The sequence below is a fragment of the Macaca fascicularis genome, chromosome 8, assembly GCF_037993035.2.
Source record: "Macaca fascicularis isolate 582-1 chromosome 8, T2T-MFA8v1.1".
Classification (NCBI taxonomy): domain Eukaryota; kingdom Metazoa; phylum Chordata; class Mammalia; order Primates; family Cercopithecidae; genus Macaca; species Macaca fascicularis.
The window spans coordinates 114,020,608-114,035,251 of NC_088382.1; the positions used below are offsets into that span (position 1 = coordinate 114,020,608).

Sequence of the window (14,644 nt, forward strand, 5' to 3'; positions counted from 1 at the left end):
CAGATTTGTGTAGTAAAAAGGGTTCCCAGCTTATTTGAACCTCAATGCAGGGTCTGTAAGCTCTTTTGGAAGTGACCTGAGACAGTCAGTAACCATGCAACGCTCACTGTACTAGTACCAAGCTTATATATTTCTGCCAAGGCTAGGAAGTTTTACCTAATGCTCACTGCTCAAAACCACCCGTCAGTTTTGAATTGATGAAGTCACTTAAGATCTAAGTGTTTAAGTGGAATTTGTTTAGAATCTTCTAAACTTAAATGAGTAAACAAAATAAGAGTTGTGAATAACAAAGTAACTTCCTGCTTCACTGTCTGAAGACTGTGCTGTGGCAAAATAAGGCATCAAAGGCTCCTTAGTGTGAACTGGAGATCAGGATGTCCATCTGAAGAGATGACCTTGGATATTCAATGAGAGGAGTCTGAAATCTTCAAATCTCTAAACCAGAGCTTGGCAAACCATGGCCCACAGGCCAAATCTGGCCCACAGCCTGCATTGCAAAAAAAGTTTTATTGAAACACAGTCACATTCATTTACATATTCATTACATATTATTTGTTGCTGCTTTTGCACTACAACAGCAGAGTTGAGTACTAGCAACACAGTCCATATGGCCCACAAAGCCAAAAAAAAAAAGTACTATGTGACTCTTTACAAAAAGTTTGCTTTTCCCCTGCTCTGAATGTCTCCAGTGGCAAAAACAAACAAACAAACAAAAAGCAACAATAACAACACAAGGCTCCTGAAGAGTAATTGGAAGACCTAAAATTTGGTGTGACAGAGCCACAAATAAGAAAAAAAAATGACAGTCAAGGACCTAAAGGGAGCGAGAACAAAAGGGATGGGGGGAAAAAAAGTAACCACTAAAAGTTACAGTGGCAGAGGGACACCAATGACCGTCCCCACAGCGTCAGGTGTGGCCACTATCCATGAAGCATCTCTGTATTCCAAGTACTTTCAGGTACATTGCCTCACTGAGTCTCTCAACAATCCACATTTGTATTTCCGTTTAACAGATGAGAAAACAGAGACTCAGAGAGCTTGAGTAACTTGTCCTGAGTCAGCAGAGCCAGAAATCAAACTTAGCAGGCTGACACTGACCCCACTCCATTCTCCTGCCCCAATACTCCAGCCATCAGTGTTCATCCCCTGCTCAAAGGACGAAAGCACTATACTCTTCACTCATTCAATTACCTGATACTGGAATTTTAACAGTAATTATCTACTTTCCATCTGAGAACTTGGTGACAGCTAATCATCTCTTCCAGCGGTGGTGCATGCTAGCGTTTCATTGACACTCCTGAAATAGAGCATCTTGGAGGCTGTCAGAGCTAGAAGCTCAGCCTCAGGGTCCCAATTAGCAACTAAGTTGTATGGTTTGAGCTTTGGCCAATCTAAAAGGTGTCTGCTTCCAGGAAGCACAGTCAGCTGGCGCTTATGTAGTCACTGTAACATCACCTCTGTCGGCCTGGAACAGGCACAAGGCTAATCCAAGGTGGTGATGCTGAAAAGCTGCAGAACTGCAGACGTTGAAACTGACTCAGCTTCACCAGGGAGCACGCCTGAGGGCATCCATGCTGGAGGGGGTGGAGGGGAGCAGCGCCCAGGAGGGCACGATGAGCTGCCCGCCACAGCCAGATGCTCCAGGATCCGCTGACTTGCTCGGCCAAGTTCGTGGGGTGCTTAAAACTCTGGGCACTGTTGCAAAGAATTCACATGTATCAACTCTCGGCCTTTGATATGGGCATTATGATCATTCCCCTTTGACAGACAAGGAAATTGAAGCAAACCAAGGTGAAGTAACTCCCCCTGGGCTACCCTGTCAATAAGTGGAGGGACAGATTACCAACCCAGGCAGTCGGGCTCCAGAGACCAAATACGAACCCCTGTGCTGTAAGTGCTCCTTCTTTGCCTGCCCTTTTAAGAGGCTGTAAGCTCTGCAGTGGTTAAGAGTCTAGATACTGCAGTCAAGCAGGCCTGCTCTGAATCCCAGCTCTGTCCTTTCCAGATGTGTGAACTGGGGCAAATTATTTAACCTCTCTGAACCTCCATTGTTTTCTTCTTAAAATGGTTACCTGCATTGATAATGGCATCTACACCTAGAGCTCTGGTGGAGGGCAGAAGTGACACAGCAGCCATTTTGCACACATGATACCTGCTGACTCATCTTGTGGTGTGAGAATGTGGTCAGGTTTGCAATGCTCCACCTTCCCCCTGGATCCTCCTTCACCTGCTCCGACTCCTGGGCCAGGTATGTGACTTTGGTCCCATGACCAAATGCAGCCACTCACACCACATACCCAGGGCAAAGGCAACAAGAACAGGCTTAGGTCTCCATCTTTCCCTGTGGGGCTCCAGCTCCTGGTCGGGGTTCGACCTGGTCCTTGCTCTTCCCACTTCACCTCCATCTTCCCTTCCTGACCACTGGTCTGCAGGCTCCAGCATCAGACATGAAGGCAGCAACCTTGCAGAGAGTCCAGCCCCTATGAGTGTGGAAGGTCAAGTCATACATATGCATGTGTATGTGTATATTTATGCATGTATATATGCACACATATGCATATGTATAATCACACACACACACAGACATCCAAGTGGATCTACTTTTCTGATTGAACCCTGACTAATATATCCTGGCTAGGTTATTCCCGGAATAGTTTCCTGATCGTTTTGCTCCCAACAGCATTCACCCTTGACATTTTCACTTTCTTTTCTTACATTTACTAATTTCACTTCAGTGGTTGGAAGCCATGGCCAAGGCCATCTATTATGAAAATGATGCTAATAAGGAAAAGTATTCAATTGGAGCTTCCATTTACTGCATGCTATTAAACACTATGTGAGAAGTTTTTCATACATTATTTTATTCAATCCTCATTATTTTATTTAACCCTATGGAAGCAGAGTTTTCTCATACTTATAAATGAAGCAATAGAGGCTCAGAGAAGCCAAGTAACTCACCTCAGAGCATGAGTGTATATGACTCAAATACTATGTGCTTACCCACTGTATAGTGTCTCTCACTATAAGCGATCCATCCAGAACACAAGTCTAGAGTCAAATGCACATTTATATAAAATTTTAACCCCTCTTCTTCCAGAAATACTAAAGCACTTTAAAAGGAAAAAGTTAACAGGTGGTAGGATAATTAGGGATAAAAACAGAGCAGGAAAACATTAGAAAAAAAAGATGGTGCCACATACCTGTGGTAGTGGAATTTAGATCTACATAAGAGATTATACTCATTAGCATAAACTTCTATACAAAACCTTTCCCCAAAAATAGGCAACCAAAAAATGAATCCATTGAAGGCATGTTGTCATGTTTTCTTTTTGGCCATGCATTCAATTTGTTCTCATAGGTAACAGAAAAACAATAAATGAGGCATGAGAAGAGAAGAAAAGGTTTGCCATATTTTAGGAATTGGAAACACTGCTGTATTGAAAACAAAAGTACCACTTGGTCTTTTATTATTGTTGAAAATCATTCTTGGATCATTAAACTCTTCTTGTCTCTGGTTTCTCTCTTAAATGAGGGAGAATAGTATATTAATTAGGCTTAAAATGTTACCATAAAGAAAGTTAGGTTCTAAGAAATGAGTTTCCTATGTCCAGAATCTTAAGACCACTATTCCATAGCTCTAGCCCATGAACTATATACAACCCTATTCACTTCTGGCTTAAGACAGAAAAAAAAAAAAAAAAAAGTCATCTTGATGGAAGAATGTAGAAACTCCCTACCATTCAATGGGTTTATCACATACTCATTCATTTTACATGCATTTATTAATCACCTACTCCATGCCAGCCATGGTTCTAGGTGCTCGGGATACAGCAGTGAACAAAGATAAAGATCTCTGCTCCCATGGAGCTCACGCCTAGTCATGCTACTTCTGCATTTGGAAGAATCTCTTTGTTATAAATATGATTCTGACATACCTTAGTGAACAAAGTCAATGTTTCCATAATAGTAACATGCTTGTAGTACTTTACAGTTTATACAAAACACTTTCATGTAACTATAGCATTTATTTCTCAAAAGAGCCTTAGGGATTTTGCAAGAAATGTGACAGACCATTTAAATAAAGACACAAATAATATTATGTTACCAAAAGAAACATGAACAAAGGACATGAATAGATATTTCTTCATAAGAAAAAAACCTCAATGACTAATAAACATGAAAAAGTGTTCAATTTCCTTAGTGCTCAAATGTATGTCATTCATAGCTGAAAGGTAACAATTTTTACTTGCAAAAGTAGCAAAAATAAAAGGAAAAGCAAGAGATTGTGCTTCAAAAGATTGTACCCTTTGAAACAGTAATTTTCTTTTAGTAATCCATTCAACAGAAAAATAAGAAATTTGGTTTTAAGTTTTCAAATAGCAAAAAATGTTAAAGCTTTAAGTTACCCATTACTATGAAATCTAAATTAAGGACCTAACACTAAAAAAATTAGGCCGGGCACGGTGGCTCAAGCCTGTAATACCAGCACTCTGGGAGGCCGAGACGGGTGGATCACGAGGTCAGGAGATCGAGACCATCCTGGCTAACACGGTGAAACCCCCTCTCTACTAAAAAGTACAAAAAACTAGCCAGGCGCCTGTAGTCCCAGCTACTTGGGAGGCTGAGGCAGGAGAATGGCGTAAACCCAGGAGGCAGAGCTTGCAGTGAGCTGAGATCCGGCCACTGCACTCCAGCCTGGGCGACAGAGCGAGACTCCGTCTCAAAAAAAAAAAAAAAAAAAAATTATATAGAGGCCACTAGTCCATGCTGTCAGACAGAGTGCCTTTAAAAATCAAAGGATTCTAAAATATATTTGGATCCTCCAAACATGTGTTTTTGTTTTTATGAGATGGAGTTTCACTCTTGTTTCCCAGGCTGGAGTGCAATAGCATGATCTTGGCTCACTGCAACCTCTGCCTCCCACGTTTAAATGATTCTCTTGCGTCAGCCTCCCAAGTAGCTGGGATTACAGGCGCCCACGACCACTCTCAGCTAATTTTTGTATTTTTAGTAGAGACGGGGTTTCTCCATGTTGGCCAGGCTAATTTCAAACTCCTGACCTCATGATCCTGAAGTGCTGGGATTACAGGCATGAGCCACTGCGCCCAGTCAAACATGTTTAATGGCACTGTGTAATTAAATGTCTAAGGGGCATTCTACTAAAATTGTGGTTACCACTGTGCCTCACCAACATGCCAATCACAAACTAAATGTGCAGGGCCAGGCATAGTGGCGCATGCCTGTAATCCCAGCACTTCGGGAGGCTGAGGTGGGTGGATCACTTGAGGTCAGGAGTTCAAGACCAGCCTGGCCAACACAGTGAAACCCTGTCTCTACTAAAAATGTGAAAATTAGCTGGGCATGGTGGTGCACACCTGTAATTCCAGCTACTCAGGAGGCTGAGGCAGGAGAATTGCTTGAAATAGGAAGGCAGAGGTTGCAGTGAGCCAAAATCACGCCACTGTACTCCAGCCTGGGTAACAGAGAAATTAATTATTAATTAATTAAAATAAAAAATAAAAAAATCTTTTAAAAATACAAACTAAATATGCAGGAGAGGAAATGTATAAACGGGCAAAACTGTGATTGACCAAACAAACTGAAATTTGGGATAATTGTTGAATTTTTCTAAGCTTTTTCCTAGAATCCCACATTATAAAAGTCATTTACTTTGGTATCTCCCTAGTGATAACTCTCTTGATAACTCTCTAGTGCTTTATCACTTTATACGTGATCATGATATTAATGCTTTTTAAAGTTCTACTATATGCCAGGCACCATATTAAAGGTATTAACTCTTTTCAAAAAGCCCCAAAAGTTGCTACAATTATTATCATATCTACATTTTGCTGGGGAGGAAAGAGCCTTGAAGAGGGCAGTCACTTGCCCAAGGTCCTGCAGCCTGTACTGGTACAGTTCAGACTTAATTACAGTTGCCTAATTTGGCTCTAAATGGCATGTCCCTTAACTATTGGGCCTAATCTTTTACCTTGTATTATAGTGATTTGAGTTATTTGGGGTGTTTCTTATCTGTCTAATTAGATCCTAAGTTCCCTTAGGGTAATAATTTTTTCACTCAACTTTGAGTACAATGTATTGCATCCAGCTGGCACTCGATAAATGCTTGGTTCATACATGAGCAAGGCTGCAGTTACTTTGAAGTCACTTCTGACTCCTCTCTTTCCATTTCCAATTTTTCACCAACCTAAATTAATTCATTTTTATCCCCATTTTCCAGGCCTTGATTTTGTTTGCTGTCATCTTGACTTATTCCCTCAGGCCAGACTCCTACAATAGCCTCCTAACCATTCTCCCTGACTCCAATCCATCCTACACACTCATCACCCTAAAATACGATTTAGTCAGATTTCCCCAGCCGACCGGTCTAGACCCTCAGACCCTAGGGTGATCAGGTATGGGTAGAGCTTCTAGACCAACACCTTTGACCAAAAGCAACTTCCTAGAGTGACAATCACAGCTTAGGCTTAGACCGAGAGCGTTGCCAAGGACATGGGAGTTTCAGTGTTCAAACCAGGAAAGTCCCAGGCAAACCAGGGTGAGTTGGTTATGCTACATCCTCCTCCCCATCTCCAAAGTCCCTTCTCTTTACAGCCATGTACTCTACAACAACACCATTTTCTACTGGTGCCAGGCAAATTGGGAAGCACAGATTTGGATCGACTCAAACCCTCACTCAAAGACATTCAATAGCTCATGCTCCCTCACATAAAATCTGCTATACTTCACCTAACATTCAAAGCCTTTGGTAGTCTGACCAGGACAAATCTCATCTTCAACTCCTTCCCATCCTGACCCTCTGCTCATTCTCCAGTTTTTATTACCCCATGACTGTATCTTTCCCATTTTCCTCATTTGCCCCTGACTCCACCATCTGGATGACTTTACTGTCCCCATCCACCTATCCAGAGCCATCTTCAAGGATACGGTTAGTGCAAAGCCCCTTCCCAAGCCCAAACCAGTCATCTGTGAAGTCTTCTCCTTTGTCAAGGAGACCAGCACATGAGACCTCCTCCATCTCTGGTACTGATGTGTTGAGCTGATATTTTTCTCTTCCAAAACTTAGTTATCCTTCACTATGTTTATAACTTTGTCTCACCAAAATGCAGCCCCTCTGATGAGAGGTATTACACCTTATATTTATGTCTCCCACAGTACTCATAATTTGTCACACATTTCTTACACACAATGAACATGCAATCAATATGTGTTTTCAGATAACTGATTAACATTGTCCTCACCCCCTCACCTCCACCATGTGAGGAATTCAGCAATCCTTCTACACAGATAAAGGCTCCGTTTGTTTTTCTTGTGGGTAAATTGCCTTCTCATTATTTTGCCTCCAGAAACTTAGCTCTCTTAAATAAACGCCTGGCAGGAGGACAGAACTGAGCAAAGTATGAACATTTCCCTTCCCGAGTGAGAAGAGGAGGGAACAATCATAGCACAGGATGATAGTGGGGGGCTCACAGGAAGAAAACATAACAAAAACATGAAGAAACCACCTTTAAGAAATTGTGGAGAGGGAAAGAGCATTGCAAATATACAAAATGATAGAGAAAACGTAGGGAGAAAAGGACTTCACAGGAAAGGAAAAGATAAAACAAAGCTGTTTATTAGAAGACAGCCAGAGAAACGTGCTGAGAGCCCAGCACAAACGCTCAGCTCTACCCTGCGAGGGGCAGCCCCTGTGACCCCCTCCAGGAGGCACCTCCTCCATGCAGACAGCAGGCCTTGAGAGCACATCTGGGGAGCCCTTCCTTGCCCAGTTACCTGACTAAAGGCAGGCATAGTGAACCAATGGAAAATTTCCTTCAGACAACATAACCTCAGCATAAAAAAAACAATATCGATCTATTTGCCTCCCAGCCAAAGAGAAATCAAGTTAGACAAAGGAAATTAGGCAATAAGTTTAATGTGATTCCAGCTGCAGCTGCGAAATAAACCTGATGTACTCTGACTCTCCTTCCCAAATGCTCTCTGGTTGGCACAGGTCACTTTTTTTGGGAGGGCACCAAGGAAGTGTTCTGCAGGTACATGAAATCTTTTAAACTTAGAAGTCAACCGCCTGCTGGTGTTCAAAGAAGCCCCGCCGCCAGAAGGACAGGCTTGGAACCGATGTCCAGGAGTGTTGGCAGATTTGCAGGGATGCAGGCCGTGCTCCTGCCAAGTGCACACTTGTAACCAAGGACAGAACGCGCAATCTGTTGCCCTGGAGCACAGAAAGAAAGCACTGACCTCAGATTCACAGATCTTAGCTTCTATGGGATGAGCTCAGGAAATCAAGGGCCAATGCGAATGTTTGTGAAAACTTGATGTGCATGTGTCTTGGGTGGGTGCCAATATTATATATTTCAAGCACTGTGTGTGCAGTTAGAATGATGAAATAGGTGCAGACTCAAGTCACCAAATAGGTGAATATTCGGCTGTGTTGTCTCAGGGGACTGGAAGGAGTCCGGAGTCTTGTTGTCTCCACTTCCTCCCCCACTGACATTCCAGCTCCAGGCCCACCCCTGCCAGGGTTGCAGGGCCTACCAGCTTTGTTTCTGTGACTCTGGTGTGGTAGATCTGGCCAGAGAGCCCTCTGATTGGTGGGCTTACTCTGGCAGTGAGAGCTAGTACCTGGACCACCAGAATCACAATTCAAAAGACAACTGGGGCAAAAAGCAAAAGCCACCACTTCTCTGCTGGCCATGCCCTTTCCACCCTGGTAAAGAATGGGATTATGCCTAATCACTTTGTCTCCACCACCTACCATGTCTCTGGCACATGGCAAGGCCCAAGATACAGTTTGTAATGACTGAATAAATGAATGTGGAACAAGATAAAAGCATAATAGAGAGAAATGGGAATTTCTGCATTTAGTTGCAAAGACCCATACATTTATATGTTTCTATTGGAGAAAATGTGACGGTATTTCATGTAAAGCAAATCAGGGGACAGATGAACACCCCAGAGAAACTCTCACACATATATACAAGACATAGAGTGTCTGAAATAGTGAAAAATTGCAAACAACCTGAGTGTCCACCAGCAAAAGACTATATCATCAATTATGGTATATTCATAAAGCAGAATAGTATAAAGCAGTGAAAATGAATAAAACAAACCTACAACATCTCAACATGGAAAGTCTAACAATTATAATATTAAGAAAGTTGAACAATACATACAGTACAATTCATATGAAGCTAAGAATACACAAAAATTATATATAATATTTATATTGTATATTATGTAAATATATAGTCATGCCTTAGAAATGCATCTATATATAGTAAATAGAAAGAAATGCATGGAAATGATAAACACCAAATTAGGTAGTTGTTGAGATGAGGAAGGAGGCAGGCCTGGGAAGGTTAATACACAAGTGTTAGCTAAAGTACTCTTTGTACCTTTTGTTTATATTAAAATTGTACTTTTTAAAAAAATTATGAACATTGTAAATTACTGTCTACTCAAAGAGACTTAAAAGTGTAACACAGAAAGCAACCATTTACTATAATCCTAGTCATTTTAACATAAACATCAGAGAAGACCCAATATGTTTTTAAGTTACTCACTGAATAAATGTGGTAAGATATTAAAACCTCATGCAGTTGCTCACAATTACTGTTTTGGATGTACAAGGTGCATTCAAGAAAAATGTTATTTTAAAAAATGCAAAGTTCTGCATTTAGTTATCAAACTAATCAGCCTCAGATATTCCTGCTCTGATGGTATTACAGGTAGGAACATGTCTAGTTCTGGGACTCACATGTTTGCAGGACATGGACAAGTGTGTGTCAAGAGAAGGGAGGGTACAGGAGTGGTCAGGTCATTGGGATTTTGCTACTCATGGGCCTAAGGATCTGGTGAAGAACGTGGGAATGCATATCTCATGATGGGAAGGCTTACTGGGAGCCAATAACTTCTTCAAACATTTGAATGAATAAATGAAAGGACTATCATATGAGAATGTAGATACATTCTGCATAATTCCAAAGGATAAACATGTGAAGGGCTAAGAGGAGATAATTTTTAATGCAACCAAAAGAAGAATGTCCTCATAATTACAGGCATCCCAGAAAGAAATGGACCGTTTGGTTAGGTAGTAAGTTCCCTGAAACCAGCAGTAATCAAGCAAACCTACAACATCTGCATTATAGAGATACTATAGAGAACTCCATCTGGGGTCGCTAATTGGACTTTTTGAGTTCCAACGTCTTATCTAATTCTATGACTCTAAACCAGTGTTTCTCAAACTTGAATGTGTATCAGAAGTCCCTGGAGGGCTTTGAAAACCTAGATTGCTGGACCCAGCTCCTGGAGTTTTTGAGGCAGCAGCTCTGAGGTAGGGGCTGAGAGTTGGCATTTCTAAAAACTTCCCAGATGATGTTGATGTTGCTAGTCCAGAAACCATGCTTCGAGAAGGTCTGCTCTTTTAAAAAAAAAAAAAAAAAAAGTAAATCAGCTTAAGTTTTTTGGTGTTTCGGTCAGGCCACTAAAATGCAGGCCCTTCCTTGAATTACTCACTGCCTCCAAATAGACTTCCACTGTAGTCTTCTCGAGGGAGGGGACCATTTTTATAAATGACTTCTTCTAAGGCCTTTGTAGGAAGACAAGGCTCTTTGCTGTACAATGAGAGTATAAGGACCCTGGGATTCTTTTCAGATACTGATATTAAATTTCTTTTGAACCATTTTCACTCTGTCCTCTGTTTCCTCCATAACTAATGGCCATAATTTTAAAATAACTGGCCGGAATTAGAGATGAGTCTGAGTCCAAAAAACAGAGTTGTTTGACCCACAGAAGGATATGACCTGGTGTAAACCATATGCATGGACAGGTCTGGTGACACAACTAGCCACTATCTCTGGAATGCATCTTTGTCAAGCACTGCTTTGGGAAAGAAGACAGAAGTGCTGAGAATTCTCTTCTTTTTAATTCAAAGGGGGAAAAAATGTAAAACATGGCTCTTGAACCAGTTCCATGGGCAGATAAAGTTCAGACAAAAATGTTAAATCACACATTTGTCCATTAGTATCTGGTTTCTTCACTCAACAAATGACTATTGAGCTTCTATATATACCTGGAACTGTGCTGAAACCTAGGAATACAGTTGTAAATAATACAAGCAAATGTCAAAGATATAAAAATATAGAATCTATGTCAGGTAGGAAGAAAAATACAGCAGGTGCTTAGTTAGGAAAACCTATGTCTTTCACACAGACTCGCTTGGTGCTTATTTTTTGCCCAATGCTAATGCTGAAAATAAACTGCTTACTCTGGCCAAGCCAAATGATCAGTGATAGAATGGGTTACTGCGATTCATTCTAAGCTGCTTTTCTTTTATAATTTGGGGGAAAATGCAGCTATTAGTAGTAAAGTCCCCAGAAATCATTTCTAGTTCACTTGAAAGGTTCAGTTGCATGAAAATATGTTTAAATAAACAACTTGGAACAAAGAGTGGTTAAAACTGTACGCATACATAACCAGCAAAGCTAGCTTTTTTCATGCATAGCCCAAACTTTTTTTTTTTTTTAAAGCAAATGTCTTCTGAAGGCCACAAAATGAATCTTAGGAGGTTTGTTTGAACAGTTTCACTGCTAATAATTTTTAAAAGGTGTCAGTTCTGGAGGCTCAGGCTCTCTTAACCAAAACAATCCATCTAAGCTTCTTAATTTTAGTCATTCTGAAACTTAGTGGTGAAAATTAAAGGTGTGCAAGAAACCTGGGAGACGGAGTTTTTATATGAAATATAATTCTAATATCTTTTGGTCCTGTCTGAATTAAGTCATTATACAAAGATTTCTGACTCACAGCTATAGCTAATAAGAGCTCCCACTCATTCCACAAACTGACCACCTACTACTATTATCTATTACCACTGACCACCTACTACATGCCAAGTGCTACTGAACACTGACTATGCACCAAGCATCTTATGACACGACCTTAAAGCTCACAACAAAGCTAGGAAATAAATAGCATTATCATGTCCATTTTACAAACAAAAAAATTGAAATTCAGAAAAATTAAATGACATACCCAAAGTCATACCCAGCTCATAAGTGGCAGACTAGGACTTTAACACCAAAGCCTTTCTCTTCACTCTATGGTACCGCTCCCCCAATAGCCCAGATGGCAGGTTTGATTTTGTGTGGATTAGCAAAAGACATTTGTTCCTCAAGGTGCTTTGCTATCATATGCTAGAAAACTGGCATAGTTACTACCTGTATCTATATCTAGCTATCTAACTATACACATATATCCGTGGTAACGATGATGTGAAGAGTGCCCCTGTAACTGTGCAAAAGCACAACCTGAACCACATTAGGCAGCAGCCCTGACACCATGTTGCAGCCCTGACGTTGTGTTATAAGACATCACAGTGACAAATCATGGCATAAATCATATTCATTTCCACTTATGCACCCAGGACAAGACCCACACAATGCACACTGGGATGCTTGTGGGTGTGGGGAGTGGCAGGCGCATTAGTGACAGACACTCTCAGAAACAGGCGTGAAAAGTAGCATCTTCAGGCTGATCAACTGTTATAAGCAGGAACCCAGGCTGCTGTGCTGACGTGCATGTGAGTGTGTGTGTGCGCACGCTTTCTTTGAGGAAGAGGAGGAGGATTATAATGCACAAATGAATCAGAGGATACACAATGTGCAACTTCAAGGGAAAATGCCTCATAGCTTCTGTGAGACAGTTACTGGTGATGTAGCTATCCTAATAAGCCATAACCATCACTCTTTGCCAAAGGGTACCTGATTCCTCCTTTCTTCTCCCTCCCCACGCCCTACAATCCCTACCACCCAAGGATGACAGTTATTCTTCCCCCGCTTTATTTCACACAAAAGGCCCCCTCTAGAATCCAGAAGGGCACCATCATAAGCTGCAAGCCATTACTCTTCACTGAATATAAAGTTAAATTCATTTATCTCCATCTTCAATGAGAAAGGGAAGGAAATTAAGCAGGAAAGATGGCACAATGCCTTCAAGAATGGTGTATTCAAGGTCAAAGCCTGCCATAATTGAGTTAAAAAATAATAAATGAAAACATGTCTGCTCTGCAGAATACGGTCCAGCTAGAAGTCTTCATTAAATGTTCCAGTACACACAATGTGTTAGCTGTGTGTTTGTGTGCTTGAGATTCTGTGAGATACCCTGTAGCTCATAAATACTGAAAAGGGACAGTTACCATAGTAACTAAGTGCTATTTAATGAATACCAAAGAACTGAAGCTCTGAGGATAGTTTTAAATTGCCAGAACATGAGTTACTGCTGCAGCTATGGGCTTGCAAGTAACTGACATGCCACTCTCTCTAATAAGATTTTTAACAAGTTGGCCAATTTGCCTGATCTCCGTCTTGACCACATGACACCACAAGATTCTGTTTTAACATCACATGAAAAGCATGTTCCTGATTTCTTCCCCTGACTCCAGGTATCAAGATCTTCTACAGAAATGTGTCAAACATTCAGAAACTGAAAACGTCCTTAAATTTGAAGCTTTGACCCAAGTAGTGAAGCAGTAGGACACATACTTCCATCATAAGCAATAGACACCAGCTCAATGAGCCGTCAAGCTGAATACAGCAGGCTCTTTTATTTCCGAAAAAGGTGAATGCTCCCTTTACACTAAATGCAGTTTGTTCTTTATTGTGCAATGACACAGAAGAGCTATTGCAGTTGATTTTTGCAGGAACTTTTTACAGGCTAGTGACGTCTTAGGTAATCTTTCATCAGGATGTCCAAACCTTCCCTACTACGCCCACTCCCAATTCTCTCCTGCCATCCATCACCATATGTCAAATTCCTCACCTTGGAATCATCTCGCTTTTTACAGATTTAAAAGGAAAAAATAAGCATGGCTGCCCTGCTTTTCTTTCCACTGGTCTCCCCTGGTAACTCTAACGTGGTCCATTTTTAAGGCTACAGATTGTGTGGCAAGCACACTTACGTCTACATGCCATTAATAAGTAACAAGAATTTTAAAAACGAAAACATCTGTGTACCATGAAGCCAAAAATCATTAGCAAATGCATTCGTTCTCCAGGGGCTGGCTTGTTCTTGCATAACCAGCAGCTCGAATGGCCTGGTTGGAGCCAGCCGAGCTCAGTGTGGGCTGTGGGCGCCCCCTTCAGCATCTAGGGTACAATGCATGTTGCTTTCCTGTTAGATACTAACGAGTCGGCTGGGCAGTTATTTTTGCTAAAACCGTTTGAGGAAATTTTGTAGGAAAATTTGGGCCAATATCTAATGCTGTGGTGAGACAAAAAGCCTGCTCATTACCAGCCTGCATTTAATGTTAAAATCAGGCAGGTAAAATTTAAAAGGGAGGCCTTTATTACAAGAAGAAAAAAAAACCCTATAGATATATTCATTTATTCATTTGATTAAATAACACTTATCTACAAGGTGAACTCTATTTAAAATTGCCTTTGTCTGTGATAAACACAACTGAAAGTGGAGACAGCCACAACCTCTTCACCTTCTCATTTCCTTCTACAGCCTGAACCTGTTCTCTCTGTGGTGCAATCCCCAGCCTTAACTGCTTCCTCCTGGAACCCCCTATCAATGCCTTGGTTTATCTCACCTCCATGTTTAGTCTTGAGTCACAGAGCCACGTTAT

At 41.2% G+C, this 14,644-nt stretch overlaps 1 protein-coding gene across 10 annotated transcripts in view; it reads right to left on the minus strand.

Moving 5' to 3' along the window:
- The window catches only part of DPYS (dihydropyrimidinase), a 95,181-nt gene that overhangs the window by 31,705 nt on the left and 48,832 nt on the right, over positions 1–14,644 (minus strand). The window contains exon 8 of one of the 10 annotated variants that reach the window (XM_015455100.4): positions 1,684–2,480. The exons of 7 other annotated variants lie outside the window; for them this stretch is intronic. In XM_015455100.4, coding sequence (XP_015310586.2) covers positions 2,396–2,480 — 85 coding nt within the window. In that variant the 3' untranslated portion in view covers positions 1,684–2,395. Of the gene's footprint in view, positions 1–1,683; positions 2,481–6,193; positions 8,231–9,062; positions 10,439–14,644 lie in introns of those variants that run through there. 2 more of the 10 variants (XM_015455097.4, XM_015455101.4) reach the window with 2 other exon arrangements.